Raw genomic sequence first — 20,827 nt, forward strand, 5'->3', positions numbered from 1 at the left:
ACTGCTCTCGCCTGTGAACTTCTTCAGGAGTGGGTTTGATTTGTTGACAAGAGACTTTATTTGTAGCCACTGCAACTACGCTACAAAATATAGACACAAGCTACGGATTGTTATATGGGAGCAATCTGCAAATAATCCTAATTTTAGTGAACTCACACTATACCTTTAAATATTAACATATAGTGCCCCTTTTTGACAACTAGCTTAAAGTGCAAGTGCAGCCTTTTATTTCATCTTTAATTTATTTTATTCATATTTTTTATGTGTGCCCAGCCCACCTTGTATTGTTCTTTGCCTTTTATTTATGACTTTGTGTTGTAAAATAAGTATTTTTGAATACATTTTTTTTTATATGGTACAGGCGTGGATTAGTTCTCCGCTGTAGCCAGCTTTATAACAAATACTACACACAGTTTTGCATTTCTTGATAAACACAGTCTGTTCTACAGCATGATGTGTTCCCATGACAAATCTTTTTTGTGTTTCAGATTGCTACACTGATTTTCTTTGTGATGACTTTGATGTCAAAACCTATACTTCCCAGTCCATTCATCAGGCTGTGATCGCAGAACAACTGGCAAAGCTGGCTCAGGGCATCAGTCAGTTGGATAAAGAGCTGCATTTACAGGTGGGGATGCATTTGTAGCAAGTGGATGCTTACTTATAGATCGGCTAATTTTGCATAAATGGACACAATATTTTTAAATGAAAATATCCAGGTAGACCGCATACACCATACAAAATTATGTTCATGCATTCAAACTACCATGTGATTTTGCAACTGTCTATTCAAATATTTTTTACAATAATAAATAAGTTTTTCCCCTACACCTCCATGACAGCACCATGAGGGTTTCCCTGCCTCCAAAAGTTCAGGAAACAGGGTTGCAGTTTAAATTCCCCCTTTTCCTTACTATTCCTAGTTGCTTCCTATGCCTTGGGACATGGCAATCAGGATCCATACGAACTACATGGGATCAATCTACTGCACCCCAATCTATTCTCTCCACTGGACAAATGAGTGGTAAACTCACTATAGGGAGGATGGGGGGTAGGGAGCTGTGCTCTGAGTTGCAGACTCCTCCTCTATAGCTCCTTGGCATAAGCCCTGCAGTCTATGGATCTGTGGATCCGCCAATCTCACGGCTGTTTAAGAGCACCACCTTCCCACTGTTAGGTGCGACATCACTCAGTGACCCTCTTGACAAGAAGTTGGATTCCCAAACCATATCTGCGTTTGTGGCCGCAGGTTCTGCTGTAAGCCCAGTCTTTGCACCTGCCTGGGTAAGACTAGCTCAATTTGAGGGGAGACAGCATCACCCCGGTATCTCGAGAGGAGCGCAACAGCAGGATATGGTTAATCTTGCTCTTCACGTGATACAGTACACTCTTCAAAGTTCTTATTTGAGCCTTCCCTTGAATCAGCGCACTTAAAGGAAATCTTGTACGATTGACTAAACTACCAATGGCCCTTGTTGGCCTTCTCTTTGTTGGTGGCAGACTTTTTCGTAATGTCTGGATAAGATTTTTTCTGAGGCTACTGGTGGTACGAGTTCCCTTCTGCCTCAGATCCCCTCGCATCGTCCGCAGCTTTCTCTCTGTTCTCAGATGTTTAGTTCCTCTCCTATCTCCTCCTCCCAGAGATCGTTATCTTCACAGAGGCCAGAGAAGAAGACTAGTCACCCCAGTGTCCCCAGACACCCATCTTTCAAGCCCAGACCTGCTTGGCAACTGTGCCGCAGGGCCCAGAAGTCCTCCTCCGCCAAGATACCTTAGGCCTGAAGCGCACTCGTGTCAGCTGTCCGAGTGGGGGGGGGGGACTTCTTTCCTTTCAGGGGACATGATTCGCTCATCTGGGTGAAACCCTGGTTCGGGTGGTGGTGCCGACAGAATTCAAAAAAGAGTTCTCCAGCCTGCCCCCTTCTGTCTCGCTTTTGCTTTCTCCCAGTCCAGTTCGTTGCCCTCAACCTTCAGACTCACCGCGGGTTTTCACCAAGGTCCTGGCGACTCTCATGGTCCTTCTCTGTTCCAGGGCTGTCACTGTCATCCGTCACCTGGGTGACCACTTGGTGAAGGCTCCCTCCAGAAAGTACAATACTTTCAGCCTCCACATCACTCTGGACACATTGGAAAGGTTCGGGTGAACCATCAACGAGAAGAAATTCTCCTTGGTCCCAACTCAGTGCATGGAGTTTCTCCACATCTCCCGGAAGACGAGATCAAGACCCTTCGAGCCAAGATGCTTCTAATTTGCTGGAACTCTCTGTCTTCCATCCACTCTTGTATGCAAGTGCAGGACAGGATGATGTTTCGTTTGCACTGGGACAAGTCTCAGAACTCAGTGGAACAAATAAGTCTCCTACTCTGTTAGGAGTTGTACTGGTGGGAGACTTCCCCGGCCATGTTCTTTCTTCCCCTCCAGTGTCTTGTTATCTTAACGAATGCCAGACTGTCCGGGCGTGGTGCAGTTATTGGCCTTCACGCTGTCCCAGGCACGTGGTCAAGGAGTAGTCACCCTTGCAGATCAACCTTTGGAGTAAAGGGCAATGTTCCTGGCTCTCTCCCATTGGACCCTCTTACACCGGGGTTGCCCGGTTAGAATCCAGACCAACAACTCCACGGTGGTTGCCTATTTGAACTACCAAGGCAGCATCAGGAGTCGACATCTGTGAGAGTCCTCTCGGATACTTCGATGGGCAGAGTGTCATGTATCCTCACTGTCAGAGTTCCAGTACTGGACAACTGTGCTGCAGAATTTGAGTCGGGAAATACTGGATCTGGGAGAGGTTTTTCACCCAGACGTGAGGGATTTAGGGGCCATCGTAGTCGAAGCTCAGGAGACTCAAGAGGGAAGGCGATCCTGGAGGTGTCAGACTGGACTCGCCGGACCTGGTACGTTTACCTAGTCAACCTGCTCGCAGATGTACTTTGGCGTCTTACAACTTGACCCAACCTCATTTTCTATGCTCTGCTATTCCACCCCACTTTATCTCAGATGCGTTTTAATGACATGGCTAGTCCCGTTCTACCTGGCTCCAGCCCTATTTTTTTTTTTTTTTTGTCGTTCCTGAAGGGCCATTCAAGGGATTGGCAGGGTCTGAGTACTCCATTGCATATTAGATCTGGTCTGTGATTTTGGAAGCCTATTGGTCCAAGGGTAAAGTTCTCCCCCTTCGGGTCACTGCACATTCCACAAGGCTGTTGATGCCTCCTGGCACTAAGCATTAGTTGCTCAGATCTGCGAGGCTGCTTCCTGGGCTATGGTGCACACCTTCACCAAATTTTACCAGAGTCATTCTTTGGCCTGCTCTGATGCCAGTCTGGGCCGCCAGGTGCTTCAGCAGCTGTGCGTTATGCAAGTCACATGGCTGTACGTTTTTCCTTTCATTTTCTTCCCACACTCTCTGGGACTGGTTTAGGACATCCTATGGTCCTGTGTTCCCCAATTATATAAACGAGAAAATCTGATTTTTGTACTCACTGTAAAGTTTACCTTTTATCTTGTTGTTTTCATTGGGGAACACAAATCTTTTTGCTTTGTTCCAGGCCCGGGACCTGTTGTTCTGGGACCATGGACATGTTTATAGTTGTATTTTTTTTAATTATTTTTGTTGTCTGTCTTTTTCTACCACTTTCGTACAAACTGATTCAGACAGTGTCTGTGGGAAGAGTATGTCTAAGACTTTTCCTACCTAGTGTCAGCCTCCTAGTGGCAAGGGCTGATGCCCATAGTGCTGTTTTCCCAGATAAATAGAACAAGAAAAATATTTTACTGTGAGTAAAAGAAATTGTCTTGTTTGTCATCTATGCCAGTAGTTCAGGAGGCTGTCGAATTGTATTACTGACTCTATTGCTGATTCTGTCAAACTTCACACCAGAACCGCAGCTAGGAGGTTATCAGGCTTTGTAGTTGGGCAGGAAATGCTAGGTTCAAGTTGAGCCTGTGCTCCACAGCTTGTGAAGGAGAGAGACTCCAGACAATATACTAGAAAAAGCATGAGGTAAGTAGAAAGGCTTTCCTTCTCATACTCACTTCTACGCATTCTAAAAAAGAAGTGACTCAAGATAGCACAATTAGAGACAGAAAAGCAAAAGTTATTTTTTTTAATGGCCATTTTGGGAAAAAAAATCTCTCAGAAATACCCAATGATGCCAGAGGATGTGCAAACTAAAATCCCCCTACCAGATATAGTTCATAATATCCTCAAGTTCATGGATAATGGACATTGTGGCTCAAAGTTACTAACTGGAAGTCAACCCTCTAGCGCCAAAAAAATGTTATAATTACTCCTATGCTAACCCCCTTCTCTCGTCAGAAAGCCCTAGAGAAGGAAATAGAGATTCTTCTACTAAGCGGTGGTTAAGGCTCATTCAACCAGAACTGTTTCCACCTCCTGGGCTTTAGAACACTTCTGCCTAAATTGAGGAGATCTGCAAGGCCGCGATGTGGTCAAGTCCGAATATTTTTTTTAACACTGCAGATTGGATGTGATGTCCAACCAAGATATGAGCTTTGGCTATAATTTTTTTACAGGCAGTTGTCCCTCTCTAAAAAATCTGTTAGTCTCCTGTTGGTGCTGTTATGGAAATGTAGGGGAAAAATAATGATTACTTGCCGGTAATTGGATTTTAACATTAATAATTGTCTCTCGGGTATTAGCTAGGAATGCTAAGGGGGAGTGGGAATTTAAACTGCTCCCATGTTTTCTGCCCCGTTTGTGCTGTTTTAAAGATTACAGGAAAATCGACAAAGTGCAAACCCTCAGAAGCAGTGTGGTCCACAGATGGGTGTCTGGTTTGGCTAATAATATTGGCCATCTTACTTGAGGGGTCAGACATTAACTTACAAGGATGTCACCTATAGGTGGTGCTTGAGACACCGTTTTCTTCCTTCTAAGGCTGGGTTCACACTAAGTTTTTTGCAGGCAGAATTTTGGAATTTTGAGGCAGATTTTGCTCTGCCTGCACGCCAATTTTCGAACTGTTTTTTGCCCGCGGCCATTGAGCGCCGCAGGCAAAAAACGCAGCGGGATACGCTTTCTCTGCCTCCCACTGATGTCAATGGGAGGTCAGAGACGTAAACGCCCGAAGATAGGGCATGTCCCTTCTTTTTCCTCCGCCTCCCAATCAATGGGAGGCATTTTTGGGCAGTTTTTTTTTGCGCATTTTCCGACGCGGTTACTGTGTCAAGAAACGTGTAAAAAAACTGACCCTAAAGAATTTATTTTGCTTAGAGGCTCTGTCACCAGATTATAAATGCCCTATCTTCTACATAATCTGATCGGTGCTGTAATGTAGATAACAGCAGTGGTTTTTATTTTGAAAAACAATCATTTTTGAGCTTATTATGAGCAATTTTAGATTTAAGCAAATTAGTTTCTTAATAGACAACTGGGCGTGTTTTTACTTTTGACCAACTGGGCGTTGTACAGAGGAGTGTATGACGCTGACCAATCAGTGACCAATCAGCAGCATACACTTCTCATTGTTCCAGCCCAGCTTCTTTCACTGCACAATCACGCTGGGCTGGAACAATGAGAAGTGTATGACGCTGATTGGTCACTGATTGGTCAGCCTCATACACTCCTCTTTACAACGCCCAGTTGGTAAAAATTAAAAACACGCCCAGTTGTCTATTAAGAAACTAATTAGCATAAATCTAAAATTGCTCATAACTTGCTCAAAAATGATTGTTTTTCAAAATAAAAAACACTGTTGTTCTCTACATTACAGCGCCGATCAGATTATGTAGGACATAGCGCACTTATAATCTGGTGACAGAGCCTCTTTAAAATGACCTTAGATTTATGGGAATTGGAGAAAAAAGAATTTGACAATTTGTCAACATGTGGTTTGTACAGTAGCTCCTTGGTAAAAATATTTGCTGAGAAAACATATCAATGTTCATCTCTTTAGGTGGTTGCAAGACATGAAGACCTTTTGGCACAAGCAACAGGAATGGAGTCTTTAGAAGGTAAGTTCTTGTTCCTTGACTTTGACATATTCTTTTATATTTTGCCAGGTCCCATATGTATTGTATTAAATCAAATTTTTTATGCTTTATAATAATTTTTAAAGGGATATTCCCATTTGATAATGTTATGGCATGTTGCTAGGATATGCCATAGCATGGCGATTGGTGGGGGTCCGAATGTCCAAACCCTCACCAATCCTGAAAACCATGGGAGGCAGAGGTTCCTTCAGCATTCCTCCTGAAGTGAATGGTGGCGGCTGTGCTGGAAAAATAAGTGAAGGAGCTACGGTGCCCCTTTTATTCTGAGGGCTCTAAGGGTCAGTTCACACATAGTTTTTTTTTTTTTACACGTTTTGTGATGCGGAAAACTCGACAAAAAACGTCCGAAAAATACCTACCATTGATTTCAATGGGAGGCGGAGGCGATTTTTTTCCCGCAAACGTAAAAACAGTCTCGTAGGAAAAAGAAGCGACATGCCTTATCTTCGAGCGTTCACGTCTCTGACCTCCCATTGACATCAATGGGAGGCAGGGAAAGCGTATTTCGAGGTGGTTTTGCCTGTGGCATTCAATGGGCGCGAGCGAAAATCGCGGCAAACGGCGTGCAGACCAAAATCTGCCTCAAAATTCCAAATAGGATTTTGAGGCAGAATTTTCTGGCTGCAAAAAAACTCTGTGTGAACATACCCTTAGAGTCCCGGCAGTCGGACTACCACCAATCTTGATTGTTTTAAAGGGAATGTGTCGCTAGAAAATTTTTATTTTTTTTTTAGTTAAACTGTTAGTATATAAATGATTAAACATTGCTCTAATTTTTTCACGAGTCAGGAAATATTATAAATTCGATTCTAATTTATAACATTTCCCTGTGCTGGTCACCAGAGGGAGCAATTCCCAAAATTGCAGCATTGGCATGTGGTAAAGCAACCACATTGCTTTATGCTGCAAAATTTGAGAAGACACACTCGCTCTAGCGTCCTTAAGCAATCCCCCCTCCTTTATTATGGCTAGTGCCAGGAGAAAGGAGGGGATTGAACGGTCAAACCTCCTACACTGTGTGCCGCCATTTTTTGAGCGAATGCACAGTGTAGTAGGTTTACATACAGTGGTAATCACACAGTAAAACACGAACATACACAAACATAACTTACCTGCTCCTGCCGCAGCCGCTCCCTCTGGTCAGTCCGCTCCGTCTGCTCCCTCCGCTTCTAGTGCTTGCTTCAGAACACATGTCCTGAAGCCGCGACCGGAAGTAGTAATCTTACTGTCCGGCCGCGGCTTCTGGTCCACAAGAAAATGGCGCCGGATGTCGCTCGGCCGAAGACCTTCCATTTGGACTGCGTGGGAGCGGCGCATGCGCCGTTCCCACACAGACGCCATATGCTATAGTGAATGTAACGGCTCCCGTTCGCATTCTCTATGGGGATGTTTGTGCCGTATTCCATGTCTGTATGTGTCGTTAATTGACACATACACAAATGAGAAAAAAAATGGCAGCCCCCATAGGGAAGAAAAAGTTAGAAAATAAAAAAGTAAAACACACACACACACAAATATTTTTTTTTTTAATAAAACACTAAATGCAAATTGATATAAAAAATATTTTTTTCGCGACCCCCTTCCTTTAAGCATTTTTTCCAATATATTGCTGTGCGTTTTACTTTTTTCTACTCTAAATATCACATTTCAATTTTTTTTTTATCTAATTGACTTGTTTGGCTATATAGTGAAATTCTATATTTTCTTTGCATTTTCAATGAATCCCAGACACTAAGTAACTGTACTTCAGGCTAAATTATATTAGAAGGTTGGGCTAAAGAGCTATAAATAGCTATATGACTAGCCCTGAAGGCTATGTACACCAGTTGAATAAAATTTTTTTATTACATTCTACCTGTTTTTTTGTGTTTTAAAAACATTTCATCAATTGGGCTTTATAAAAAAAAAATTCACCGGTAGTTTCCTGCAGTATGTATGTATGTATGTATGTATATTTAATAAGAATACAACTTAGATGAGTGTTCAGGAGAATCCTGGAGTGGCTGAAAAGTGAGCTCCATTGACAAATTTCACACTGGACAGAACTAAGCAGCCTGCAATGTTTGAGAATACATGCAGGTTGCAGGAGATAAACGCTGCAACATTTTTAACACAAAATTAGATGTTACGGGGGGGCGTGGCCAGCGCAGAGACAGAGAGGACGTGATTTACCGGGGCTCCGGAGATTCGGTCATAAAAACCGCACATCCCCTGGCTAAACAGCCTCTTCTACACGGCATATCGCTGCAAGCGGTGCCGACGACCTGCGGGACCCAGCGCCGGCGAGATTGGAGTCAGCGCGAGGACTTTGGCCGTTGCGGCCTAGCGACACTTTAAAAGCCGCGGTCTAAATTTCCGGCCGGCCCAACAGGGATCGCAGTTCCGGAACACTAAAGGAAGGTGAAAAGAAAAGGAAGCGGCCGTACGACACTCCAGAGGGCGCCGCTGTCCGGGGGGGATCCAGTGCCGGTGAGTCCAGGGCTATTATACCGACCTTTGAGGCAGCGGCCTAGCGGCACCAGTGAAGCCTCGGACTAAATTTCCGGCCGGCCCCAGACGCGATCCTGGTCCTGGTGCGGAGGCACAGAGGAGGTGACCAGAGTGTCACTGGCATACATTGCAGGCGGTTCGTAGCGGTGCAGTGCAGAGGTTAAACTTTGGTGTGCAGACAGAGCGTGGAAACAGGAGATATTTTTTCTTTGGAAAATTTAAAAAAAAAAAAAAAAAAAGGGGCCCTTACGATATTGGGAACATTGCCTAGCTAGCTTAGTATTTACCAACACAACTTGATTAGTTAAATAGCCCCAGTATTACACAAGGAAAATATACTCTGCATAAGGGAACAAACCATTACTGCAAGAGAAATATCATTTGGTGACTCCATCACCTATCTGCACTGCCGAAATCTCGAGACAGTTCCAGTATCACACAAGGAAAATTCCCCCTACACCTGGGGCAAAACATTAATGCATGAAGAACTTCGCCTAGTCATCCTACCATTATTTATCTACACTACTGAACTTTCTAATTTGGCCTAGCTCTATGCAAGGAAAATATTCCACAGATCAGGAACAAAACAATATTGCATGTGATACATCATTTAAATATCTAAATAGCCCTAGTTCTGTACAAGCAAAAAAATACACCGTATAAGAGACGAACATTGCGACACAAGAACTATCATCCAGCCATTCTATCACTTACTAATTCTTTAGAACTACTTGAAGAACCCCCTGTGCCATACAAGGAAAACATCCTCAACACAAGAGACAAAGTAATACGCTCAAGAAAACAAAATATAAGATCAACTCACCAACACTCGACCAAAGTGTAATGAAAAAATAAAGCCTACCTCATTCTCCCCAGCAAAATTACATTCTACATAACAACCATGGGAAAAACATCCAGAAATCCGAGCGAAGAAAGAAATAGTAAAACCCCAAAAAAGGCATCTGAGAGCGACAAACCCAACAAAAAATTGACCTTTGACAATAAACAAGGCAACAGATCAAAGACGGACGATAAAACAAACGAACAATCAATAGCATCTATTTGGTCAGAAAGTGAAGAAGAAGCGGAAACGTCACAAGACAAGATGGATCTTAAAGACTACATAAAAACTTTGCCAACCACTGAATGCATCAAGAGCCTATTTAAAGAATTCACTCAAACAGTGAAAGATGACATATCTGAACTACGAGGTGACGTGAGACAAGTCTTCACAAGGGTACATACTCTGGAAGAAACTTGCACCCAAATCATCCAACACTCAGAAAAAGTCACAGAAATCCTCCTTGATAAACAAAAATAAGTTTATCTACAAAAACTCCATATAGATGACTTGGAGAACAGATCAAGGAGAAATAACTTACGAATAAGAGGCATACCCGAACAGGTAACAGACAAAGATATACCAATTGTACTGAATCGAATTTTCAATGAACTTTTGGGTAAAGAAGAAAATCCTGATATTGGGCTAGAAAGAGCTCACAGAGTCTTCAGACCAAAATCGATAGGCCAAGACAAGCCCAGAGATATCTTGTGCTGCCTCCAAAGTTTCAGGGCCAAAGAAGAGATACTGGCAAAATCCAGAAGTGCGAAAAAAATCGAATACGAGGAGAGTGAAATTCAAATCTATCAAGACCTTTCAAAACTTACTTTGGACCTGAGGAGACAACTACAACCACTAACTAGAGCCCTCAGGGAAAGAAACATTATATATAGATGGCTGTTTCCATTTGGATTGATGATCTCCTGGGCAAACAAAACGCTAACAATCAAGACGCCAGATGACCTTCCTTATGTGCTAAACAAACTGGAATTAAATCATATACAGATCCCAGATTGGATTACATCAGAAGAAAAACTGAATTTACCATCTCTTCCCACTTCGAGTGAATGGGAGAAAACTACACCACTAAAAACCAAAAGAATGAAAAAATTAGAGGCAGATCCATCGAAAACCCCCAAAAGACGGGACAGAGAGGAACGAGACTAAAATGGAATAGACTGGAGATTATTACTCCTCTAAAGAGTCTACAAACAAAGATATCATTCTTCTCCAGAAGATGGAAATATTTTTTCTCTGCTTTCTTTTTATTCCTTCTAGGCCATGACCCATCAGGGTCCATGAACCTCTGAAGAGACTAAGATGTATCCTTTATTCTCTAATGTTAACTGACCTTGAATTTATACTATTTTATGGTTCGCTAGTTATCATAACCCCATGACATAGTTTTGTTATCAATGCATGGTATAGCTGATGTTGGTTGTTATTCTTGCTAACTATTTCCTAAGATTTTGCTGGGGGGAGCCCCAGGAGTGTGAGACTCCATTACTATAATTGAGGCCTGACACCCCCCCCAAGAATGGTAATTTCTTTTGCAAACTACTCTGGTGTGGAAAGAGGAGACCCCTCTGTTTCCAACCAGCTGCATAAAATAATAATTGTTTTCACTTTTGAAACATGTTCTTTCCCTTTTTTTCCTCCCTATTCTCTAGTATCGCCTTCTCCTATCCTCGTTAAATCTCCCTACATATTGTACCGCAATATCACCATGCTGACTATACAAAATTTAGCTGCTACATCTTGCCATTTAGATTATGGTTGAACTGAATATCGCTACGTATAATGTAAAAGGTATTAATATCCCGCATAAGAGACTACAAATTCTTCAATTTCTAGAAAAACGGAAAACTGATATTATATTTTTCCAAGAAACCCACTTTAAAAAATCCTACACCCCCCTTACAAAAAACAAAACCTTCACTCAATGGTTTAATTCTTCATCGCCCCTTAAGAGGAATAAAGGAGTATCCATAGTTATTAATAAAAGAACTCCTTTTAAGCTAAAAGAAACCAAAATAGACCCAGAGGGAAGATTCGTATTTATCAAGGGCAGTATCTTTGGTAAAACGTTTACTTTCGCAAATATTTACTCCCCAAATGTAGGACAAGTCAAGTTCATTAAATCTACACTCGAGACCTTAGATTATTTCAAAGAAGGTTTGCTAATATTAGGAGGGGATTTCAATGTACCACTACAACCTTCATTAGATACCTCTAACAATTCCTCAGTGATAACATACAAACAACTTAAGCTTATCAAAAAATTATTAGCAGACTCACAACTAAATGACGCATGGAGAATAAAATATCCGACTACTAAGGATTTCTCCTTTTTCTCACCAGTTCATAAAAAATACTCTAGAATTGACTATATACTAGTACCACACGCCATGCTTGGTTCGATTACAAAAACAAGCTACGGTCTGATAACACACTCAGATCATGCTCCCCACTTTCTCTCATTGGAATTGAATCCTAAAGAAAGACGGGCATTTAATTGGAAATTTAATGAAAGTCTTTTGAAACGCACAGAGGACAAAACATACATCTCGGAGTGTTTAAAACACTTCTTCAATGAGAACTGCCCAGATGGCCTTTGTAATGCTAACATATGGGAAACCCACAAAGCAGTTATCAGGGGATGTTTGATTGAACTAGGTTCCAGGAAAAAAAGAGAAAAAGATAAAGAGATGAACGAATTGTTAGTAAAGATCCAAAAGCTAGAGCAGTTACACAAAAAAACTCTTTGTCTTAAGACTGAAAAAGACTTATTCAGACTGAGATCGGAACTTAAGGATATATTGAATCTCAATACAGAAAAGTTCCTACATTATGCTAAGTTTATTTCATATATACACTCTGATAAATGCGGCAGAAAACTTGCCTCCCTGGTTAAAAAACATGAAATAACAACCTACATCCCAAAAATAAAGGATAAAGCGAACACCCTCAAACATACAACAGAAGACATAGCTAAAGTTTTTAATGCTTATTATGAAGAACTTTACAATCTAGAGACCAATAAGCAATCTTATCAAGATAAGACACAAAATATAAATACAGTGTTGGATGGAATTGATCTACCTAAGATTTCTGACCCTCAAAAAACTATACTTAATGCTCCCTTTTCATCCCAGGAAATTGAAGAAATAATTACGAAAAGCCCAAAAGGAAAGAGCCCAGGCCCTGATGGATTTTCAGCTACCTACTATAAAGAATTTAAGGACATCCTGACCCCGTACCTTACCCATTACCTGAATAACACTAATTCGGCCAATCCATTCCGGAAGGAATCTATGACGGCCCACCTAACCCTGATCCCTAAGGAGGGAAAAGACCCTACAGTCTGTAGCAACTATAGGCCAATATCACTAATAAATAACGATGTCAAAATTTATGCCAAAGTAATTGCAAATAGAATAAAGCCATTATTACCGTCACTTATAAACCCCGAACAAGCGGGTTTTATTCCAAACAGAGAAACGAAAGATAATACAATGAGAATACTCAACATAATTCAATATGCCCAAAGACATAATATCCCGATAGCCCTCCTGGCGACCGACGCAGAAAAAGCGTTTGATAGGGTAGATTGGCAATTTCTAAAATTAACCCTTAAAAAATTTGGCTTCCCAGACTTCATACTAGATAAAATAATGGCTCTATATATAAATCCTTCGGCTAAAATTAAGATCAATGGCGAGCTATCCTCATCGTTTGAAATTAGGAATGGCACAAGACAAGGCTGTCCTTTATCCCCGTTACTATTTGTCCTAACAATGGAAGTCTTGGCCCAAAAAATCAGAGACAACACAAATATTAATGGCATTTCATGCAATAAAATTGAGCATAAAACAGCCACATTTGCAGACGACATGCTTATTATCCTATCTAACCCTCAAAAGTCGCTCAAGAATTTGATTAATGAGTTCAAAATCTTTAGCTCAATATCCAATTTCAAAATCAATAATTCCAAATCAGAACTCTTGAATATTAATATCAATACAGTAAACTGGAATTCATTATTAAAACTATCTCCCTTTAAAAATAACTCTGCCAGTATTAAATATCTGGGCGTACAGATAATCCCAAACTTTTCAAAACTTTATGAACTAAACTTCAAACCATTATTGGAAAAAATAGAGAAAGATCTTAATTCTTGGAATTCGATACAAACATCGTGGTTTGGAAGATCTAATATTATTAAAATGATAATTCTGCCAAGAGTCCTATATCTCCTCCAAACACTCCCGATTAGTTTGCCACAATTCTTCTTCACTACGCTCAAGAAATTAATATCTAAATTTATCTGGCAAACTAAAGGACATAGGGTAAAATATGACACTTTAACGCGTTCCAAGAACTCGGGTGGCATAGGACTACCAGATTTTGAGAAATATAGTGAGTCTGTACATTTAAACAGAATACTCGAATGTTACGTATATCCCGGCCGGAAATTATGGACAGATATTGAAATGGCTTTGCTGGATAAAAACTTGGAAAATTACATATGGACCACCCCATATAACAAATTCCAATATAAATCAGTTGTAAATACACTGACCAATAACACGTTAAGAATTTGGCATAGACTCAATAAAAAATACAATCTCACACCAAAGATTTGTGAGGCCACACCCTTTTCATTCCTCATACCGAATAGATGCAGATCTCTAAAACAAAGAATAACCAGAGATAAAGACCTAGCGAAACTACCGGTTAGACATTTCATTGCAAATAATAATATCATTTCAGACCTGAAGTCGATACCTAACCTGGAAGGTCTAAAGTTAACCCCACAAGATACAGAGATCATACTGGGATCCATCAAACCTTTCCTCCCGGATATTACTGACTTAAAGCAGAGGAATTTAATTAATTTTATAAAATCCCAAAACAGACCAGTCAAAGGCCAAATAGCGAGACTGTATAAATATCTAATAACCCCACAGACACTCCCATCATACTTATCGAAATGGGAAAATGAATTGAACACCTCCTTCACGTCGGAACAATCTAAACTGATCCTTAAGAATTCCCACTCGTTCTCAGTCTCTACAAGAATTCAGGAACTCAATTATAAAATCATAAGATGGTATAAAACACCGGGCATACTAAATAAAATAGACCAGAATCACTCACCTATATGCTGGAGATGTAATAAAGAAAAAGGTACCATGCTACATATATGGTTTAAGTGCTGTGATATCTCCCATTTTTGGCAAACTATTGAATTGATCTTAAGCAAATATAATGGAAATACTATCACTCTTACACCAGAACTGGTATTACTAAATCTGGACATTACTCATCAATATAGTAACTCAAATTCCATTATACCACATCTTTTGAACGCAGCAAAAACTTTAATAGCGAGACATTGGAAAGATACGAAACCCTCCCACAATTCTAGAATGGTTAAAAGAGATCAATCTCATCCAATCCTATGAAAGGAGCAAATGGTCTAGGAACCTACAATATGATAATTATTTGAGCATCTGGAATGACTGGTCTACGTTCTATGGCTCTAAAGACATAGAAGCACACTTACCACAAACACAACGAATTAACACCATGACATAAGAAACTATAGTTCTCACATCGGACTAATAAGCGGATACCTTCGAGACCCTGTGAAAGTATAATTCTGTATATCTGCTCTTCAACTACAAAAATATATACGCTAATTAGATAGTTATTGATTATTTGTATTAGTCAGCTAGCTCCCCCAAAGGGAATATGTTTAACATGACTTGTTATTGTGTTACTATCCCACCCATCCCGTGTTTTTTTTTTCCTTTCCTGTATCCCATCCCCCCTCCCTAAAATACTTTATTACAAAAATAAAGAATTTACAAAAAAAAAAAATTAGATGTTACGCAAAAAAAAATGTATAGAAAAGTGTCCATAGTGAACACGCATTCAGCCAACCGCTATCAGCCAACCAGCTGTCCCCACTCTCGCATACGCATGCTTGCTCAGCCAAGAGTGCATGTGTATTCAATGTGGAGAGGGGAATATGCCACTACCAGACAGCTCTGTCAGCAACGTATTACCTGCGGGAACAAAGGATCGGGCATGTTAAAATCCAACGTGCCCGAGCATTCTTTTCCCGACATCTGCCGTCAGGGAAAGTCGGGACTGCTCCATATACATCAGATGATAGTCCAGTCCGCCTTTAACTGGCGGGTTCAAACCACTGTCATCCGACGTGTATGGGCATTTTACACATTACCATACACATGCACGAGCCAAAATTCAGCTGACCGCTATCTTAAATGGGTACTCTCGTTTGAACAAACTTTGCATAAATAAGTAGTGTAAATGAATGTAAGAAAATTTGTAATATATATCTTATTATAGAAAATGCTTTTCTCCATTTATCCGGCTCCTCCTCCCTCCTAACTGTGACTCACTTACGAATTTACTGCTAAATCCCTCTCCTTTAATAGGAGAGGGATTATCAGGTCACTGAAGGATCAGATTACAGCTTCTCATAGAAGTGTATGGAGTGGGTAGGGCAGAGCATATTAAGAGAGGCAGAGACACACCGAGAGGCTGCTGCAGTTTTTAAGTTTTTTTTTTTTTCTTTTTATCCCACTCCAGTGCCGGATTCACGGCTACACTGCTCAGTACTGCTGTATGATATCCTCTTTTGCTGCTGCTGCGTGCTACAAAGAGATAGGAGAGCAAGATGTCCTATTCTCTGTGGGTGCTGTGTATGGCAGACATGATAGCAGTTCGGCTCCATGCACTAGCTCAGGTAAAACTGAGAATAAGGCCTTATTTACACGAGCGTTGCGCACCTCGGACGTATAAAACGACAGTTTTTCACGGCCGAGGTGCATCCGTGCTCGGCGCTGCAGGACGCGATGTCTCGCATCCCTCATAGATGAGAGTCTATGGAGTGATGCGTGAAAAGATAGGACATGTCCTATTTTCCCACGACCCTTCACATGGTCCGTTGAAACAACGACTGTGTGAACGGTCCCACGGACGTTTAACACGCTCGTGTAAATAAGGCCTAAGAGAGCGCCTTCAGAGGGGAAAGTTCTTAAAAATTCCATTTTTAAGTTATGTAGTGGCCAGAAATAGTGTTATTCCTCATGTACACACATATGACAGCTTAATCTGAAAAGTCACCTGAAACGACTGGTATAATTTACATGTATGGGCAGCTTCATTCTAGATGTTAAATTGTGCAGTCACATCTTATCTTTCATCTCTGTTTATAGTCATTCCATTGTTGCTGAGGATACACAGAGTAGTCATTGATCATTTGTGGTTAATCAATAATTGTACCTTTTAATGTTACTGCATTAGTCTTGCATAACTTCAGAGTAGTAATGGCTAATGACTGCATGGACCAGTACTCACCAGGCCAGTCAGAGGTCAAATGGCAAAGGAATACATTTCCTGCATGTATGAAATTTCGGTTCAAAAGTATAAGTAGATACGTAAAGGTAGTGATTGGTGCTTTAACTGAACATCTATAATATAGTGTTGATATCTTTCATATTTACTGCTACCTTTTTTTTTTATTTATTTAAAGGGACTTTCCAGAATCTATAAACTAATTTCTATTTCACTACACTTCTAAAAATAATAAAATTTGTAATATGCTAATGTTTGGATTTCCTTTTATAACACCCGATTCCAGCGCTGGTCACGTAATGCGTCTCCAATCTTGAAATCTTCACTTCCGGTGCTGCCCCGTACACTTAGTTTTTCCAGCCAGCCTGCTCAATGTATGGTGACGTCACTGTACACTGAGGGAATGAGTGGACCGGATCCTCTTCCTCCAGCGTCTCTGAGCATGCGTGGTTTCTACACTAACAGTGTTTACCACGCATGCCCACTCCTGTGCCATCACAGCGCCTTCGTGTAATTTTCCCACAAAGTCAAGGATGTAAACAAAGTGAAGGTTGTAAACAGATGTTTACAGCAAGGAAAGAAAAGCATAACTAACAAAAGGTATTTTGGGGGGTTTATTAATGATAATTTTTTTTTAGATCTCGGAAAACCCCTTCTAAAGTGGTATTCCAGTTACAACAAGTTACCAGCTATCCGTAGGGTAAGGGGTAACTTGCTGATCAGTGAGTATTTATATTTTACAGTTTCAAAATATATATTTTTTCGCTTAACCCCTAGATGCACCACGACGCAACTGTACGTCCTGGTGGCCAGTGTGTTAGCACACGAGGACGTACAGTTACTGCGCGGTTCCCGGTGCACACTGTCAGCGACATTGTGCACCGGAAACCGGGAGGCCAGCTGATCAGCGGCTGATTTCCTCTGATTTCGGCATTTAACCACTTAAATTTAACCCCTTAAATTCAGTGATCGATTGCAATAGCTGCATTTTAGGGGTTTCTAGCAAATCGGCAGACCTCACGATGAAATTGCGAGGTTTGTCGACTGCTAGCATGGCGACCGGAGGCCAAACAATGGCCTCAGTGTCTGCTATGTAAGGACGCCTATCAGGACCAGCCTCCTGATAGACTTCATGTGAGAGGCCAAAACAAGCTGTGTCCTAAAGGGGTTAATTATTTCTACTATTTGTGGATTTATTATTTTGTTGTTTTTTTTTATTTAAAATACTGTTTCTTATTGTGAACTTTAGGTCAGCACTGCCCCCCTGCCTTTCTTACTACCCTATCTTCTGTATTGTATCTTGGCCACCGACACCCAGTTTTATGTACATGGTTTTGGAGTATATTTCCATAATTAACCATATCCTGACCGCTCACTGTCTTTTGACGGCGGTCGGTGCAGGTCCGAAGTGTACAGCAACGTCTTTGGGCGTCTCTGTAAAAAAGGCTTACAGCTCCTCTACTTGGCGAAGTCTGCTGAATACAGCTGGGATCGGAGGAAACTTCAACCCCAGCTGTTTAACTCTTTGATTGCTGCCGGCTGTGACTGCGGCATGATCACAGAGAATTTCCCTCTTCGATCGCGTCACCGGAAACCCAGTGACTCGATCGGAGACTGAGGGAACCCTCTGCGGTCTGCCCTGGGGTCCTAAAACTGGCTGTTCTCTAAGTTTGCTGTTAGGGCACACCATGTGACAAGATGCAGTGGCCCAACTAGAGACCTTTAAGGGCCAAGAGATGACTGGCCACGCTACTGCTCACACTGAGCAAAACCCTCCAGCCCTGCCTGCTTATGCGGACCCTTCCACTGATATTAATCCTGAGATTTGAAAATATTTTCTTTCTGTATAATAATGTCAGACAGGTCTCACAACCTGCATTGAGGATCCCTGCTAAAAAGACATATGAGAGGCACAGAGGTGGAGTAGTATGTTATCGAACTTCGGAACGACCAGCTTCCTATGCAAGCTACTCTCTCGGAGGTGTCTGACCAGGTTGAAAAGCTACGCAAATGTCTTGACGACCAAGAAAACTGATTTAGGAGATGCAATCTCTGCTCTGTTGGACTGCCTGAGGACTGAATGACTCTCCCCTGTCACTTTCCTGGAAAATCTCGCCTCCACCACATATGGCAGGGATATATTTTTAGCTTTTGTTTGCTATTGAATGGGTCCACTGCATTCTCCCTTAGCCATCACTTCATAAAGCACAACCCCAGACGTTTATAGCAAAATCCTTCAATTTCTGAGACTGGGGTACTTTGCTCAGACTGGCTAGGGAACAAGGTCCTACCTAATATGACATTTCCCAGATACAAATATTCCATGATTTTTCTATGGATGTGCAGAAGAAGAGAGCCCAGTACACAGTTATAAAACGGAAACTGAGAGATGCTTTTTGAAAATATTTCATGCTGTATCCATTCCAGCTTCAAATCCCATATAAAATATTGTAAAAATAAAAAAGAAGCTAAATAAAGTGTACTAAAAAAAATCACAAGTAAAACAACAAATAATAAATCTATACAAAACTGGTATCGCCTTGTCCGTAACAACCCTTACTATAAAATTATTGCAATATTTGTCCCGCATGGTAAACGCCGTAAAACAGAAACCTAAAAAATAATGGCAAAATTGCTGTTATTTCTTCATCCCGCCCCTCAAATAAAGTAATAAAAAATTATCCAAAAGTCGAATGTACCCCAAAATGGTACCAATAAAAAATACAGCTCGTCCGGCAAAAAAACAACAATCTCTTGTAAAGCTAAGTTGACAGAAAAAATAGATAAATAGATAAACAAAAAATTTGTTATCGGTGGAATCGTGTCAACCCGCAGAATAAAGTTATTTTAATTAAAGCGCATGATGAACCCCATAAAAGTGAATCTCTAAAACAATGGCGAAATTGCTGTTTTTTTCCATTTCGTCCCCCAGAAAGTTATTCAATACATTCTATGTACCCTATCCCGCAAAAAAACAAGCCCTCATACGGCTACGTTGATGGTGAAATAAAAAGTTATGGCTTTCAGAATGTGGAGATGAAGAAAAAAATTGCTGCGTCCAAAAGTCTCAAGCTAGGCCACGTCCTTAAGGAGTTAATTATTATTTTTGCATCCCTTATACTGGAACCGCCTGGTAGAACGGTTTCCTTGCTCTATGATGATTTTTTTTGTCCTTTACACTAAAGAGTTCACTTCTTTCTGCAAGAACCCAGTGGGAGAGTGAGTAACTGTAGGTACCCTTACAGGTGAATAATGGTCGCTCGCACTTGAAACACCCAAACTAGTTTCTCTTAAATACTCTGAGCATATGACCCAGTAATATATTCTCTATAGATTGTACTACACAACCCTCAGTCTATGGTAATTCCGCCCGGATTACCCTGACATTTGCCCAAAATGTGGGGAGGCTGTAACAGAGATTTTCGAACTAATCAATGCATTCCAATGGGCAGCAAATTTTTTTTTTTTTTTTTTTTTTTGGCAGTATGCTATAAAATGTCTAGATGTAGCCCCAGCTTTAGGCAGCAAGTGAATAGTCCGTTCTTAAAGAGGCTCTGTCACCAGATTATTAGTGGCCTATCTCCTACATAATCTGATCGGCGCTGTAATGTAGATAACAGCAATGGTTTTTATTTTGAAAAACGATCATTTTTGAGCAAGTTATGAACCATTTTCGATTTATGCGAATTAGTTTCTTAATAGACAACTGGGCGTGTTTTTACTTTTTACCAACTGGGCGTTGTACAGAGGAGTGTATGACGCTGACCAATCAGTGACCAATCAGCGTCATACACTTCTCATTGTTCCAGCCCAGTGTGATTGTGCAGTGAAAGAAGCTGGGCTGGAACAATGAGAAGTGTATGACGCTGATTGGTCACTGATTGGTCAGCGTCATACACTCCTCTGTACCACGCCCAGTTGGTAAAAAGTAAAAACACGCCCAGTTGTCTATTAAGAAACTAATTAGCATAAATCTAAAATTGCTCATAACTTGCTAAAAAATGATCGTTTTTCAAAATAAAAACCACTGTTGTTATCTACATTACAGCGCCGATCAGATTATGTAGGAGATAGGGCACTTATAATCTGGT

At 41.0% G+C, this 20,827-nt stretch overlaps 1 protein-coding gene across 2 annotated transcripts in view; it reads left to right on the plus strand.

Annotated features, from left to right (window-relative positions):
• COG5 (component of oligomeric golgi complex 5) overlaps positions 1–20,827 on the plus strand; it is a 383,955-nt gene that overhangs the window by 3,574 nt on the left and 359,554 nt on the right. For both annotated transcript variants that reach the window (XM_075857265.1, XM_075857266.1), the window contains exons 2-3: positions 489–628; positions 5,917–5,974. In XM_075857265.1, coding sequence (XP_075713380.1) covers positions 489–628; positions 5,917–5,974 — 198 coding nt within the window. The remainder of the gene's footprint in view (positions 1–488; positions 629–5,916; positions 5,975–20,827) is intronic.

The sequence above is a fragment of the Rhinoderma darwinii genome, chromosome 3 (assembly GCF_050947455.1).
Source record: "Rhinoderma darwinii isolate aRhiDar2 chromosome 3, aRhiDar2.hap1, whole genome shotgun sequence".
Classification (NCBI taxonomy): domain Eukaryota; kingdom Metazoa; phylum Chordata; class Amphibia; order Anura; family Rhinodermatidae; genus Rhinoderma; species Rhinoderma darwinii.